The sequence below is a fragment of the Chiloscyllium punctatum genome, chromosome 3 (assembly GCF_047496795.1).
Source record: "Chiloscyllium punctatum isolate Juve2018m chromosome 3, sChiPun1.3, whole genome shotgun sequence".
NCBI classification, from domain to species: domain Eukaryota; kingdom Metazoa; phylum Chordata; class Chondrichthyes; order Orectolobiformes; family Hemiscylliidae; genus Chiloscyllium; species Chiloscyllium punctatum.
Window position 1 is genome coordinate 159047530 of NC_092741.1, and position 16466 is coordinate 159063995.

Here is a 16466-nt window from a genome sequence, read left to right on the forward strand (position 1 = left end):
GTGAATAGAGGATTAGCTGACTGGCAGAAGGCAGAGATTCGGGTTAAAGGGGTCGGTTTCAGAATGGCAGCAGTGATGAGTGGAGTTCAGTAGGGGACCACAAATATTCACAATATACATTACCAGTCTGGATGAAGAAGCTGAGGGCATTATTGCTAAGTTTGCATATGACACAAAGATAGGTAGAGGGACAGATAGTGTTGAGGGAGTGGGTTGGCTGCAGAAGGACCTGGACTGGGTGGAAGAGTGTTTGTATGGAGTTTGCACATTCTTTCCGTGTCTGCATGGGTTTCCTTTGGGTGCTCCGGTTTCCTCCCACAGTCCAAAGATGTGCAGGTTGGATACATTGGCTATGCTAAACTACCCCATAGTGTCCAGGGATGTGTAGGTTAGGTGGATTGTTCATGGAAAATACAGGGTTTCAGGCATAGGGTATGGGGGGTGTGGGACGCTCTTCAGAGGGTTGATATGGACTTGATGGGTCGAATGGTCTACTTTCACACTGTATGGATTTGAATTTTAAACAAAGTGGGCAAAGAAGAGGCAGATGGAATACAAAGTAGAAAAGTATGAGGTTACGTACCTGGGAAGAATAGAGGTGTGGACTATTGTCTAAATGGGGAAAGATTTTGGAGATCTGAAGCACAAAGGGACTTGGGAGTCCTCGTTCATGATTCTCTTAAGGTTGGCATGCAGGTTCAATTGATAATCAGAAAGGCAAATGTAATATTAAGAGGGCTAGCATACAAGAGCAGGGATGTAGCATTGAGGCTATATTAGGTTCTGGTCAGACCCCATTTAGAATACTGTGGGAGGTTTCAGCTCCATATTTAAGGAATGATGTGCTTGGAGGGGGTCCAAAGGATGATCTAGGAGAAGAAGGACTTGTCATTTGAGGGCTTGTTGAGGACTCTGGATATGTAATTGATGGAGTTTCGAGGGATGAGGGAGAATCTGATTGAAACTTACAGAATACTTAAAGGCCTGAATAGAGTGGATGTTGAGATTAGTAGGAGAGACTAGGACCTGAGGGAACAGCCAAAGAGTGAAGGGACAGCCCTTTAGAACTAAAATGAGGAGAAATTTCTTCAGCCAAAGGGTGGTGACTCTGTTGAACTCATTGCTGCAGAGGGCTGTGGAGGTCATGTCATTGAGTGGACTTAAGGTAAGATAGTTCTTTGAAAGGTTCATGATTAGTAAGGGGATCAAGTGTTACAGGCTGAAGACAGGAGAAAGGAGTTGAGAATTACATCCACCGTGATTGAATCATGAAGCAGACTTGATGGGCCGAATAGGCTAATTCGGCTCCTATGTCTTACGTCAAAGGCAATAAGTGCTGGCCCAGCCAGTGATGCACAAGACACATGATAGAATGAAAAAAATTTGGGCTAATGCCATGAATCTTCATGCAGTCTGCAATCAATATTGAGGACTTCCAAGGCTACTTGCTCTGAAGTATACAGTATACTTGGTAGGTTTTTACAATTAATGGGACAGGACATACCTTGGGTTGGACCTAGGGTATCCAGATGATCACAAAGTTAAATTCCTTTTGTCAGGCTTTGTGGTTGTTAGGCACTGCTGAATGATTTGCTCAAACTTTAGAGGGTTGTCAAAATTCCAAAAAAATGCTGTAGATCTGGAGCCATGTGTTGATTAGACCAGGTAAGGACTTTCAAAATTAATTTTTGTGGGAGATGGGTGTTGCTGTCTGGCCAATATTTATTGCGCTTCCTTGTTGCCCTTGAGAATGTGGTGTTGAGCTGCCTTCTTGAATCGCTGCAGTCCACCAGATGTGGGTTGTCCCACAATGCCATGAGGTAAAAACAATGACTGCAGATGCTGGAAACCAGATTCTGGATTACTGATGCTGGAAGAGCACAGCAGTTCAGGCAGCATCCGAGGAGCTTTGAAATTGACATTTCGGGCAAAAGCCCTTCATCAGGAAGGGCTTTTGCCCGAAACGTTGATTTCGAAGCTCCTTGGATGTTGCCTGAACTGCTGTGCTCTTCCAGCACCACTAATCCACAATGCCATGAGGCAGGGAATTCCAGGATTTTGACCAAATGACAATAAAGGAACGGCGATATATTTATAAGTCAAGGTAGTGAGTGACTTTGAGGTGAACTTGAAAGTGGTGGTGTATTTGCTGCCCTTGTTTTTCTAAATGAAAATGGTTGTGTGTTTGGAAGGTACTGTCTGATGATCTTCAGTGAGTTTCTGCAGTGCATCTTGTAGATAGTAGCAGCAGTATATACTGAGTGTTGGTGGTGGGGGAAGTGGATGCTTGTGGACATAGTGCCAATCGAGCGGGCTACTTTGTCTTGGATAGTGTCACGTTTCTTGACTGTTGTTGGAGTTGCACGCTTTTCCTCAGAGATGTTAGGGAACCAGATGGGTTTTTACACCAATTGAGAATGGTTTCAAGGTCATTATCAGACTGACTTTTAAATCCAGATTCATTGAATGCACATTTCTCTGTCAGCCATGTGGGTATGCCCAACCTGTATTGTGGGTATGTGGATTACTCATTCAGTGACATCACCACTTTGCTGATTTTCCTGCATTATCCCAATATCCTTCTTTTTAATATATAGAATGGTGATGGCAAGGTATTTAAAAAATCTTAGGCACATATAAGTTCAGTTAATTTTTTAATTGGTAATGAGTTGAGAGTTATGGGGAGAAGGCAGAAAAATGGGGGTGAGGAACGTATCAGCCACGATCGAATGGTGGATCAGCCTCAATGGGCCAAATGGCTAATTTTGTTCCTATATCTTATGAACAATCAGGCGTGGTTTTATGAAAGGGAAATCATAGTTGGCAAATTCATTTCAGTTCAACGAGGAAGTACCTGACAGCATAGTGTTTTACATTGTCCCACACACTTCTGAGAGAACAAAAGAATTTTCTTCATCTCTGTCCCTGCAGAACTGGGCTGAGAGGCGGCAAATGGAGTTTAATGTGGAAAAATGTGAAGTAATTCACTTCAGAAGGAGCAACAGGAATGCAGAGTACTGGGCTAATGGTAAGATTCTTGATTGTGTAGGTGAACAGAGAGATCTTGGTGTCCACATAAGTAGATCCCTGAAAGTTGCCACCCAGGTTGATAGGGTTGCTGACAAGGCATATGGTATCTTAACTTTTATTGGCAGAAGGACTGAGTTTCAGAACCATGAGGTCATGCTGCAGCTGTACAAAACTCTGGTGTGGCCGCACTTGGAGTAATGCATGCAATTCTAGTCACTGCATTATAGGAACGAATTGGAAGCTTTGGAAAGGGTTCAGAGGAGATTTACCAGGATGTTGCCTGGTATGGATGAAGGTCTTACAAAGAAAGGCTGAGGGACTTGAGGCTGTTTTCATTCAAGAGAAGAAGGTCGAGAGGTGACTTAATAGAGACATCTAAGATAATCAGAGGGTCAGATAGGGTGGACAGTGACAGCCTTTTTCCTCAGATGGTAATGGCTAGCACTACGGGATACAGTTTAAATTGAGGGGTGATAGATATAGGACAGATGTCGGAGGTGGTTTCTTTACTCAGAGAGTAGCAGGGGCGTGGAATACCCTGCCTGCAATAGGAGTAGATTTGCCAACTTTCAGGGCATTTAAATGGTCATTGGATAAACATATGGATGAAAATGGAATGGTGAAGGTTGGATGAGCTTCAGATTGGCTCCACAGGTCAGTGCAACATCATGTGTCAAAGAGCCTGTACTGTGCTGTAATGTTCTATGTTCGAATTCAGGTGTCTCTAGAAACACTGCAGTGCTGTTAGAATGGGGATTCCAGGATTCTGATCCAGCAACAGTAAAGTAGCAGCAATATCGTTCCAAGTCCAGATTGTTGACAGTCAGCTGGGGAAGAGGTTAATACTAAAGAGGTGATAACAGGAACTGAGTAATGAACATGGCAGCAATTCATACAAAAGAGGAGCTGGAGCAGTGAGGAAACATAACAAACATGGAGGAAGGTGTTCATGCTCTGAAACTCCAACTCCATGTTGAATCCTAAAGACTGCAAGATACCTAGGTAGAATACAAGGTGTCATTATCCCCACTTGTACTGAGCTTTGCTGGAACACTGAAGCAGGACTGAGACAGGGATGCTGACATGTTGGTGTGTTGAAGTGGCAGGCAACTGGAAGCCCAGGGTCAATTTCACTCTATCCTCCGTCCCCCACCATCGTCAGCATAAATACCTTTATTTCCCAGTTGCTGTCAGACTTTGAGTTTCCCCAGCAATTTCGGATTTTCGTTTCAGATGCTCAGCATTCACAATTCTTTGATTTCCTGTAGATGGCACACACTGCTGCTAATTGTGTTGGTGGTGAAGGAATGAAAGTTAAAGATAATGCATGTGGTGCAAATCAAGCAGCCGTTCTTTCCTGGATGGTGTTGAGCTTCTTGAGTGTTGTTGGAGCTGCAACAAGTGGGGAGGCAAGTGGGGAGCATTCCATTACACTCCTGACTTGTGCCTTGTAGATGGTGTAAAAACAATGACTGCAGATGCTGGAAACCAGATTCTGGATTAGTGGTGCTGGAAGAGCACAGCAGTTCAGGCAGCATCCAAGTAGCTTCGAAATCGACGTTTCGGGCAAAAGCCCTTCATTGGTAGACAGGCTTTGAGGAGTTGAGAGGTGAGCCACTCAATCTCTGACCTACTTTTGTAGCCAGAGTACTTGTATGGCTGGATTCAGTTCAGTTTCTGGTCAATGGTGACATCCAGCATGTTGTTAGTGGGGATTATGGGATGGCAGTGTCAGTGAATGTCAATAAGCAACCAGACAAGCAAATAATTAAACAGATGTCAGATATGGACTGAATGCTGAGGTGAAATAAAATGGAATCTTATTTTTGACACTTTATAGCTTCAAAATATATCATTAATCTTCTTGGCTGAGCTGAACTGTAATGAACACTGGGAAAGTGAAGAATGTATCTTCCAGCAGTATCTTAGCGTTGAGTGGTTTCACAAAAGTATTATATCACAATGAAGTATATACATAATATACAAAAAGGTTAAAATACAGAAGAAACAAGATGTGATCCATTATCATAAAACCTCAGGAACAGCTCATGGACATTTATGGGTTTATTGCAAACTGAATTGCTGCTTTTATCTTCCATTAGTGTTTGAAAATGTTACTTCTCCCCATTTCCACACTCTCTAAACATATAGCAGCCTCACAGAACAGCTATCAGTCCCATTCTGTCTGAGCTGGGCAGGGGCCTCGGTCACCCACTGAATCCACACGGGAATTGTTTCATTTCCTTTTGGAACCTTGTCAAACTCATTCTCTTAAAACAAAAAGCAGGCAAATCCCAAATCTCACATAGAAGGCCTCTGTCTTGTGATATTATGTCTTATTTCCAATGTTCCCACTTATTGCACATTTTATGTCGAATAAAATGCTTTCATATAGCTCTCTCAGATTAAAAAAAATAAAACTGAGTTTTCATTCTGCTTGACATATTATACATGGATGTGAGATTGAGAAGATTTTACAGAAGGTGGTTATTACAATGGATTGTGTATTCATCACCGTAACCATGCGATGGAGCATGTAACAGGTTTCTCTGCAAAGCAGGAGTTCACATGCCAGGCATTACCCTCAAAACCTTTGAGATTGCACAAATATTTCAAAGTTTTATCCTAAAAGTAATACAAGTACATTACACAATAATTAGAAACAAAAACAGAAATTGCTAGCTTCAGATCTCCAACATCCACAGTTCTTTGTTTTATGTTAACATATTGATTAGATCGACGGTGATCCTTAAAGCTCACTCCTAGCTATGATGCAAACTACTTTATGTATTAAACAGTTGCTAACAAATTTGAAATTTTAATCAATAACCACTGCATTTTTTTTAGACAGAGGAATTCTACTTGTACACTTAAATTATATTGCATTTCCTTAGGAACTGGCATTGGTTCCTTACCTTCTGATAAGCGTTCCTTCCAGCCCTGGGCTGCCGAAGTAAAGAATTCGTTATTGAGTGCAGAGGAGCTCAAACGCATCAAACCATCTGTACCCACCTGTGAGAAAAATTCAAACACACCATTGGGACAAAAGCATTGCAGAAGACAGCCACATGAACATTTGAGAAGCAACCTTGGTGTACCCAATGCTACATTTATCCGGGACGGTATAACATTAAAAACCAAACAGGTGAAAGTTGACTTTGATGGCAACACAAAACAGCCAATAGCAAATTGTCCATCTATGCCTTACCCTGCAAATTTTATTTTGTTTAGTTTAAAGGCAGACAATCAGGCAGGATCTGAAACATTGAGTCAATTGAACATTCCTTTTATTACACTGCTATGAAAGTCAAGTTTCACCCCCACAATGTCTCCTTTTCATTTATATTTTCAACCACAAATGGGTTTTTCAATCATGAGGGACCTCCAGTGTCACCAGATCTGACATGATGCCACATATAACCTACTGATTTGAAGTGACACCTTCGACATCGACCTGTCATGTTTCTTGGCAAATGGCTCATTTCAGAATCAAACCCACAAAGTCTTTTGTAAAACAGTGGTCCAATTTTACAGGCTCTTCCAAACAGACCAACAGCTGGCCCAAAGCAACAATTGAGCACTTCTGGTGACCATTTTAAACTGATGATGGAATTTCTCTGCATGTTAAACACAAACTGGGTGGTGACCATGTTCTACTCACCTCTTCTTATTCGTTCTACGACCATAATGGTGTCGATCGAGACAGCTGGAGGGCACCAACATAAAATGCAATCATTTTCTTTTAAATATTGAGCCAGACGAAGCAGGATTGTTCATTGCCCCCACAGTCCAACTGCAGACTCCTGCTAACCTGTACTCAGCTCTGACCATGCATTCCCCTGGAACTCACAGGCATCATGGCCTGCCCAGCGTGGTCAAGGAGAACCCAGCTAACTGGATACCAAGCTGCAGCTCACCAGAACAATGTGGAATATGCCAGTGTCTAAATTTCAAAGCCCTACTCAGCCTGACTGTTTCAGGCTGGGAAGAACTTCAGAACATAGCTGCCCCATACAGTTTCCTCACAGCTGTTGGTGCTTCTGCTGTGAGACTGGTCCATACGTCTCTGGAAAGGGGAAAATAAAATAAAATAACAAAATAAAATTAACAAAAGGATGAAGGGTCCTTGGACAAACCACCAAATGGGGTGTGGACTGCGACTTTGGTTTGAATTGTTCCTTTCTCCCTCCTCAGATCTAACAGATCCAGTATGTGTTTTATGTTTTATTTTCAGTATTTATTTTATCTTAGCTACATCCACAACAATGTTTAATTTCTTTTCTATTTCTTTGTTTCTTTTGTTTTGGATGAACAAGGACCTTTCGTGCCCCAATATTTATATATAATCTTGTACTTTTTATATCCCTGTAGGGGCAGCACTTTGGCTCATTGTTAGTACTGCTGCCTCATTGTGGGCCCTGGATTCGATTCCACCCGTGAGCAACTGTGTGGAATCTGCAGTTTCTCCTCACGTATGTCTGGGTTTCCTCCTGAAAGTCCAGTTTCCTCCCAGAGTCCAAAGATGTGCAGGTTAGGTGGTTTGGCCATGCTAAATTACCCATAGTGCTCAGGGATTAGCCCTGGGAAATACAGAGTTACAGGGATTGGGTGGGTCTGGGTGGGATGCTATTCAGAGTCGGTGTGGACTTGCTAGCCCGAATGGCCTGCTTCCACACCGCAGGGTTTCGAAGATACCTCCAATGTTTCATCGATTTTCATTTGGATCATTAAATTGTTGCTCCATTTTACAACATTGAACTTATTTGACACAAATGCACAGGGGGGACCAATCTGTTGGATTTTTGTGCTCCATGTCGCGTTTGCGATTTCCGCAGCTTCCTTCATTGTCAGTCTGATGATAGGTTCACACCCAAAGCATCAGCTTTCTCTTTGTAGATATTGACTCACTTTGTATTTAAAATATTTTCCAGGTTTCTTTCTCTCTTTGGCCTGATGCCTGTAACATCTTGCCTCATGTCCAAATTAAGGTGGCACAAATTCTGAAATATGGCATGGTGCCAACGGTTTCCATTTGCCTCGTTTGTTCCCAGATCTGGAAGGCCAATAGCAACACCCGGTGGTCACATTTGCATATTTCCTTTTGCTGCTCAAATAATGGAGAGAGGAAATTTGATGATCTAAGGTTACTGGGTTGCCTCTGGGTTAGCACTGTTGCCCAAGCGCAGAACAACAAGCTCAGCAGAATTGGATATTTACATTTTGATGTCAGTGCATCTTTGCATAGCCATTATTTGCTGCCTGAAACATACTGAAGTGGACAATGTAATCCTGTTTCCTCAACCTGCATTACTCAACTTGCCTTGAAGAGGCACAGTACATAGAGAGCAGAACCAATAAAGCCTACTTGACTCTCACTGTCCTCCCTTTCACAAAGAACCAACAACGAAGAGACTCAACTAAAAGGGAAACTTCTAACGTATTGCCCTGTCACACTTACATACCCCTTGGATAGCACATGAAATTACTCTCAGGAATCACTCCCACCAGCCAAACACGGTCTCAGTCATCTCAGGTCTGCAGTCAGGCTCTGAATATCCCTTGTACAGAATTAGGTTTACATGGAAACAAATCCTGTTGTCTAAGAGTGCAGAAAGAAATCCCAAATGGTGTAGTGCCTCCAAGAATGCTCTCTACCACCAAAACTATACAGTGGAGAAGCTCAGAGAGCCTGGGGAGAACAGTGGCGAAGGAAGGTGCAATGACAAGAGAGAAGAGAACAAACTAGTTATTCATGTGGGTGCTAGTATTTAGCAGAAACAAAAACAAGATGGACTGCATACAGACCTGTCTGTCCACCTCAGGGAGCAGGAGGAGCAATCGTTGCTGGAAGTCTCCAGGGAAAACCGAAAAGGTGTGCTTATTTATCAGAGCCCGTAGATTTGTGTTTACCAGGATGGAGTCTGGTGTCTCCACATCGATGTCAGTGCCTTTTGTCCTTTTCAGCTGTCCTAAAAGGTAAACAAAAAAAGATCATTTATTTATTACAATAACATCCTCAGACTATCCTCAATTCATTTCCATCAATGAAATGTACTACTTTAGAATTTCAGAATACTAGTCCTGGCCCTACTTTATGAATTCCTGCTACCTATGGGTAGCCTCATGTACCACAATTTCACAGCTATTAAAGCTCCATGCGTTAGGCTTTTCAAACAGGCAAGGAAGTATGCATTAATCACATCTCTATACTAATAATCAAGAAGGCTAACAAAATGCTGGCCTTTGTATCTCGAGGACTGAAGTACAAGGATGCATAAGTTACAAAAAAACCCACATGAAGTACTGTGAGCAGATCTGTGCACCACACCTCAGGAAGGTTATATTGGTCTTGGAGGGAGTACAACATAGGTTTACAAGAATGATACTTGGACTTGAGGTTGTTGTGGTTCTGTTCGCCGAGCTGGGAATTTGTCTTGCAAACGTTTCGTCCCCTATCTAGGTGACATCCTCAGTGCTTGGGAGCCTCCTGTGAAGCGCTTCTGTGCTGTTTCCTCCGGCATTTATGGTGGCCTGTCTCTGCCGCTTCCGGTTGTCAGTTCGAGCTGCCCGCTGTAGTGGCCGGTATATTGGGTCCAGGTCGATGTGTTTGTTGACTCATCCAAAATAATACATGGCTTGGAAAAGGCTAGGAAATTGTTTCCGTTAAACGAGGAGACTAGGACCCGTGGACACAGCCTTAGAATTAGAGGGGGTCATTTCAGAACGGAAATGCGGAGACATTTCTTCAGCCAGAGAGTGGTGGGCCTGTGGAATTCATTGCCACGGAGTGCAGTGGAAGCCGGGACGCTAAATGTCTTCAAGGCCGAGACTGATAGATTCTTGTTGTCTAGAGGAATTAAGGGATACGGGGAGAACGCTGGTAAGTGAAGCTGAAATGCGCATCAGCCATGATTGAATGGCGGAGTGGACTCGATGGGCCAAATGGCCTTACTTCCACTCCTATGTCTTATGGTCTTAAGCACTGAGGATGTCACCTAGACAGGGGACGAAACGTTTGCAAAACAAATTCCCAGCTCGGCGAACAGAACCACAACAATGAGCACCCGAGCTACAAATCTTCTCCCAAACTTTGGACTTGAGGTGTTAAATAACGAGGAGCTATTGTACTAATTAGGTCTATTTATTCTTCCAAAGCACACCACCTTGCACTTATCAGAATTAAATACCATCTGCCACTGGTCTGCCCAGCCAACCAACCTCTCTCCGTCTTCCTGTAACCTACAACCATTGTCTTTACTATTAACCACTGTCTTTACTATTAACCACAATACCAATCTTGGGACATCTGCAAATTTGCTTAACATTCCCTTACATTTTCATCTATATCATTTAAATATATGACAAACAATAAGAGTCCCAGCGCTGATCCCTGTGGCACACCGTTGGACACCAGCCTCCAGTCACTTGAACAGCCTTTTCCCACGACCCTTTGTGTCCTATTGCTCAGCCATTTTCTGATCCACCTCGCCAAGTTTCCTTCAATTCCATCTGGTTTAACCTTCTCAAGCAGTCTCCCATGTGGGACCTTGTTAAAAGCTTTGCTAAAATTTGTATAAACTACATCAACTGAACATCCCTCATCCACACACTTGATCACATTTTCAAAAATTTAACAAATGTGTTAGGTATGACCTCCCTCTGACAAAGCCATGCTGACTGTCCCTAATTAACCCATGTCCAAGTGGGTATTAATTCACTCGTCCAGAATTTTGTCCAATAGTTTCCCTACTAATGATGTGAGACTCACTGGTCTGTAGTTTCCTGGTTCATCTCTACCACCCTTCTTGAAAAGTAGCATGACATTAACCTTCCCCAGAACAAATGTGAACGTATCGTGTTGTGGTCACTATCAACAAAATGTTCCCTCACTGCCACATTGAACACTTGCCCGGTTTCTTCCCCAGAACCAGATCCCGCACTGCATTGTCCTTTATTGGGCCTTCAATGTATTGATACAAAAAACTCCCCTGGATGCATTTCAAGAAATCCACCACCTCTAAGCCCTTAACACTAAGACAATCCCAACTTATGTTGGGAAAGTCAAAGTCCCCCAGTATAACCACACGATTATTACTCTTACACACTTCTGTGAACTGTCTACATATTTGCTCCTCTATTTCCCACTGACTCTTTGGGGGGGTTTATAACGCAATCGCAGTGAAGTAGCAGCCCCCAAACATTCCTAAGTCCTATCCACAAAGGCTAGTTTGAGGATCCTTCCCTGCGAGTTTATTTGCCTTTGAGGCACACACAAAGATTTTATTTGGCAAATATGATTTAGAATCCAAAACTTTCCAGTGTTTTCAAAACATGAAAGTTGGCATTTCATGCTCATGTTTCACACAACCTACAATTACCCTTTAACTATATCGAAAAAATGGTGGAAATAATTAAGCTTAAAAATAATTCTAAGCATGGAATAGATTTTACTGACAGCTCCACGTATTCTTGTGCAAAGTCTAACAACTAATCATTGCATTCTTGTTTTTGGACTTCAGGAACCTCCTAAAGCAAATATCTTTGATAGTGTTTATGATCTCTCACTTCCTTTACATTTCTTTATCTCCCGCTCAGAATCTGCCCCTTGGCCTTGTCAGCTTTGCAACCTCCCTTTCAACTTTATAAATGTAACCGAAACTTCTTCAATGCAATACTGTAAGGCCACTTTACACATTATCTAAACTTCTTACTCAGAGGCCAAAGTAGTTGTTATCAATCCAAGGGAAGTGCCCAATTGGAAATGTGGCTATTGTTAAACTTTTTATGGCAGTCAGTGAATGAGGAAACCAGAGGTAAACATTTACTGAGTATCAATGTTACTTACAAAGTGCGGCATTACAAATAAACAGCTGCCAATTCTGGAAACCCGCCAATAGTGTCAATAAGTATGTGTTTTTTCAAACTCAACTTGGACATAGCTATCAAATCCTGAGATGGGACTTGAACCTAGCCTCCTGACACTGATGGAGGACACTCTCACTGCACACAAGCTCCTTATACAGAAACAGTTGGTAGGATCCAAGCCTATGAGGAGACCCCAATAGATTTCTACCACAAAATATGAGCAGATATAGGCAATTCAACTCCTCAAGTATGCACCATTCAATAAATCCATGGCTAATCCATTTGTTTCAAATTCCACACTCCCATTTATGCTCAATAACCTCGGATTCCCCTTGCTTAACAAGTATCATCCACCTTCAATGTATTCAGTGTCCCCATTTCTGCTGTCTTCTAAGGTAGAGTCCCAAAGTCACAGAACCCTTTGTGAGGGTGAATTTCTCCTTTCTTTGGTCCTAATCCATCACCTTACCACTCAGCCATGACTACAGACCAGACTTTGGATCTGATGAACAACTTGAACCCTGTACCCTCAGGTTAATAATAGCATTCCAAAAACACGAAATAATCAAGGGGATAGGAAATAATCACAACAACTACCGCTAGAGAAAAAAATACATGAGACATTAATGGGGCAAAATGCCTGGATCTGACGGGATGCATCCTTAGATTTTGAATGAAATAGCTGCAGAGATAGTGGATGCACTGGTAGCAATCTTCTAAAAACCCAGAGATTCTAGAAAAGTCCCAGTAGATTGGAAAATCACCAGTGTAACACTCTGATTCAAAGAGAGAGAAAGAAACAGTAACTAAAGGCCAGTTAGCTTAACATCTGGGTTGGGAAAGTATTAGAATTCATTATAAAAAGTTGTAATAGCAGAACATTTAGAAACTGAAGCAGGGTGAGTATAGTTTCACGAAGGAGAAATCATGCCCAACAACTATGTTAGAATTCCTCGAGGAGGTAACAATCAGGATAGATCGAGGTAAACCTATAAATCTGATACATCTAGATTTTCAAAAGGTGTTCATTAAGGTATTAAACACAAGGATACTTAATAAGAGCCTGTGTTTTTTGGGTATTAGTATGGATAGCAAATTGGTAACCAATAGAAAATGTGGAGTTGGGATAAAGGGGTTTCAGAATGGAAAACTGTAATTAATGACGTGTCACAAGAACCAGTGCTGGGTCATAATTGATGACATACATTAATGATTTGAATGACAGAAGTGAATCTATTATAGCTAAGATTAGAGATGATACAAAAATAGATCTGCAGGCAAGTTGTGAGAATGAGACTACAGAGGAATATAGGCAGGTCAGTGAATGAACAAAAAACTTGGTAGATGGACTATAACATGGAAAAATGTGAGGTTATACACTTTGGCAGGAAGAACAGAAGAATTCAATACTGCATAAATGGAGAAAGATTGCAGAAAGCTGAGTCACAAAAAAGCTTGCATCCACATTCAGCAACAATAGGGAACGCAGATGGAAAGTTGGCCTTTATTTCCATGGGGATAACATTCAAAATTAGGGAGGTCCTGATAAAACTATACAAGGCACTAGTTTAATCACAGCTGGAATCCTGCATACAGTTTCAGATGCCTTATTTAAGGTAATATATACTGGCATCAAAGGTAGTCCAGAAAAGGTTCACTGGGCTGATACGTGGAATCGAGGAACTTTCTTATGAGGAGAGATTGAGTAGTTTGCGCTCATTGGGGTTCAGAAAAATCAGAGGAGACCTCATTCAAACATACAAGCTTCTTGTGGGATTTGAATGGGTAGATACTGATTGCTTCCCCTCCGAGAATCTAGGACCAAAGGGTATAATCTCAGAATAAGTCAGTCACCCATTTAAAATAAAGTTCAGGAAGATTTTTTTCCTTTGAGGGTAGTGCTCTTGTGGAATTCTTACTGCAAAGAGCTGTACAGGCTGGGTCATTAAGTATATTCAAAGTTGCGTCAGATTTTTAATCAGTAAGGGAATCAAGAGTTACAGGGAAAAATGGAAAGTCAAGCTGAGAATGATCAGATCAGCCATATCTCACTGAATGGTCAAGCAGACTGGATGGGCTGAATGCCGACTTCAGCTCTGACAACTCATGGGCTTATGATTAAATATCTGATGTTCTACTGACTGAACTCTCCAGGTCTGACTGGGCGTATCAGTCTGTGCTCAAGTCATTGTCCAGTTCGTGACCAAAACTTGTATCTGATTTTAATTTATACAATTAGGAGCTTTGAATAATGTTATAAGGGTTTATTCCAAAATGCATGTTTCTCAGTTTTTCAAATAATTCCCAGAACCATGCATTATATCCATTTAGGTGCTTTCTGTTGAATGTACTAAACTGTCAAAAATTAAACATTTCTGCTTTCACGACTGTTCACGTGCTCTGATACAGAAATACAACAAGGTTTTGTTTCGAAGGTCCAAATTTTCACACATCTCAGCAGGAGCTTTACTTTAGAAAATTATCACAAAATCAGGAAATAGCCTAATTACACTGACAACAATTAGGAAGTACAGAAGCACTCCAGGGAATCTTGTTCACCTAAGTCACACAATCCAGTTGACTCTACTGTTCAGAAGCTTTCCAAGTCAGTACATCGTGTGACCGTACTATGGCTTTAAGAGGTGCCTTTTGTCCCTTTTTTTTGGAAGAAAATTTGAGAGAGCAGTTCATTGTGGTTTGCTCAATGCCAATAAAGTAAACAGTTTGTAAGTCCTTGGGGTTTTTTTTAAGTTAGAACAATGAAAGCAACCTGAATGAGTAGGGTCAAGCTCCTACAGAACCAGGATGTTTAGTTTTAGCTTTCTGCAGGTGCTGGGGTCTTGAAGCTGGATATGGAAGCTCTCTCTCTTCTCTGTTACAGCTAAAAGCTGGGATTCCCTAGCTGGGCTAGAATTGCATGTGCAACAATTCATTTTACTGAATTTGCCTTTGCCAACCGTGTGTTTATAGGACTTGACTATATTGGAACAGTTCATTAGTAGTAGCTAATAATACATCATTTTAGTAAGCATTTCAATATTGTTACAGTTAAGCCAATTCTTTTCTTTTAGTTTTATTCCGTCTGCATTTTAACTGTGGTGTAAAAATATGGTGTGTTTTGCTTAAAATCAAGTGGTTCGAATGGAAACCTAAAATGCAATATCTTATATTTACCTTTAAAATAAGAAAAGGTTTAGGGTCTAGGCTACCTTCTTAATGTGTTGAGGCAGTTGGTCTAGTCCATTACAAGTGAATAAGTCAAACTCAAGCTGAATAAAACAAGAGATTTGTCCACAAACTGCCATTATAGAAATATAACATTTCACATAATTGGAGCTGAACGAGAAAGGCCCTTTAGTCGATTTAAGCTGCTAACAACTCGAATTGGAATGTGCATGATACTTCAGGCCAAATACTGAACAAACAGAAAGTTGATTTCTCTATACAATAACAACTTGAATTTTATGGCACTTCTAACGTATGACAAATTCTAAAGTACTTCATAGAAACATAAGGAAAAAATAAATGCCAAGTCAGGATTATGAGGAAGGGTCGCCAAAAGATTGATCAAATAATTGGGTTTCATGGAGGGTCTTAAATGTGGCTCACCAAATCAGCTCTCTCCCACAACTAAGGAATTTTCCATTTCTCAGAGTAGACAGCATGGAAGCAGATTGTCTCTACTTGTGGTTTTTTGAAAACTCTTGTATAATTTTGCTAGAAATAGCAAACACAGAACATATGCTTGTTATGTTTCTGATGTACTCTGCCCTGAAGCTTGGGCTCGAACAACTTTTTTTGTGATAGTTTATCCTGCATCAAGTCCTTGGTGTAGCTATCCTTTGACTTCCAAAACCAAAACCTCTATCAACAAGGTGGACGAGAGTAATAGGTGGATGAGAGCTCCACAACCTGAAAAGTTTCCTCCAAGTTATTCACCGTTGTGATTGGAACTACATCAGCATTCCATTTCTATAACAGGGTTAAAATCCCAAAGCTCCCTTCCTAACATCACTGCGAGTCAACCAACACCACAGACTGTGATGGTTCAGAAAGGTAACTCACCAGAGCCTTCTCACAAGCAGTTATGCAAAGACGATAAATGCTGGCCTGACTAATACAATAACACTCACATCCCAAGCTTAAATAAATAATAAAAAAAAATCAGCACTCAATCAAAATTACAAAAAACAACTTAATGGTTTGTTAGATCATCTTAATTCCATTTCAGTATTTCTGCAGGAGCACTTTCTTTTGCTTATTCATTGAAGGGTCATGGGCATTATTGGCTGGGCAGGCATTTATTACCCATCCCCAGTTGACTAGGAGAAGGTGGTGGTGTTGTCGTCTTCTTAAAATGTTGCAGTCCATTTGGTGTAGGGACAACCACAGCACTGTTATGGAGGGAGAGTCAGGATTTTGACTCAGTGACAACTGAAGGAACAGCGATATATTTCCAAGTCAGGATAGTGAGAAGTCTAGAGGGGAAGTGCAGGTGATAGTGTTACCATGTATCTGCTGCCCTTGCCCTTATCGATGGTAATGGCTATGGGTTGGAAAGTGCTATGTAA

At 41.4% G+C, this 16466-nt stretch overlaps 1 protein-coding gene across 9 annotated transcripts in view; it reads right to left on the reverse strand.

Annotated features, from left to right (window-relative positions):
• The window catches only part of asxl2 (ASXL transcriptional regulator 2), a 344573-nt gene that overhangs the window by 43779 nt on the left and 284328 nt on the right, over positions 1-16466 (reverse strand). For all 9 annotated transcript variants that reach the window (XM_072563223.1, XM_072563214.1, XM_072563234.1 and 6 more), the window contains 2 exons: positions 8836-8999; positions 5946-6042 (listed from right to left, as the gene is read on the reverse strand). In XM_072563223.1, the coding sequence (XP_072419324.1) occupies positions 5946-6042; positions 8836-8999 (261 nt within the window). The remainder of the gene's footprint in view (positions 1-5945; positions 6043-8835; positions 9000-16466) is intronic.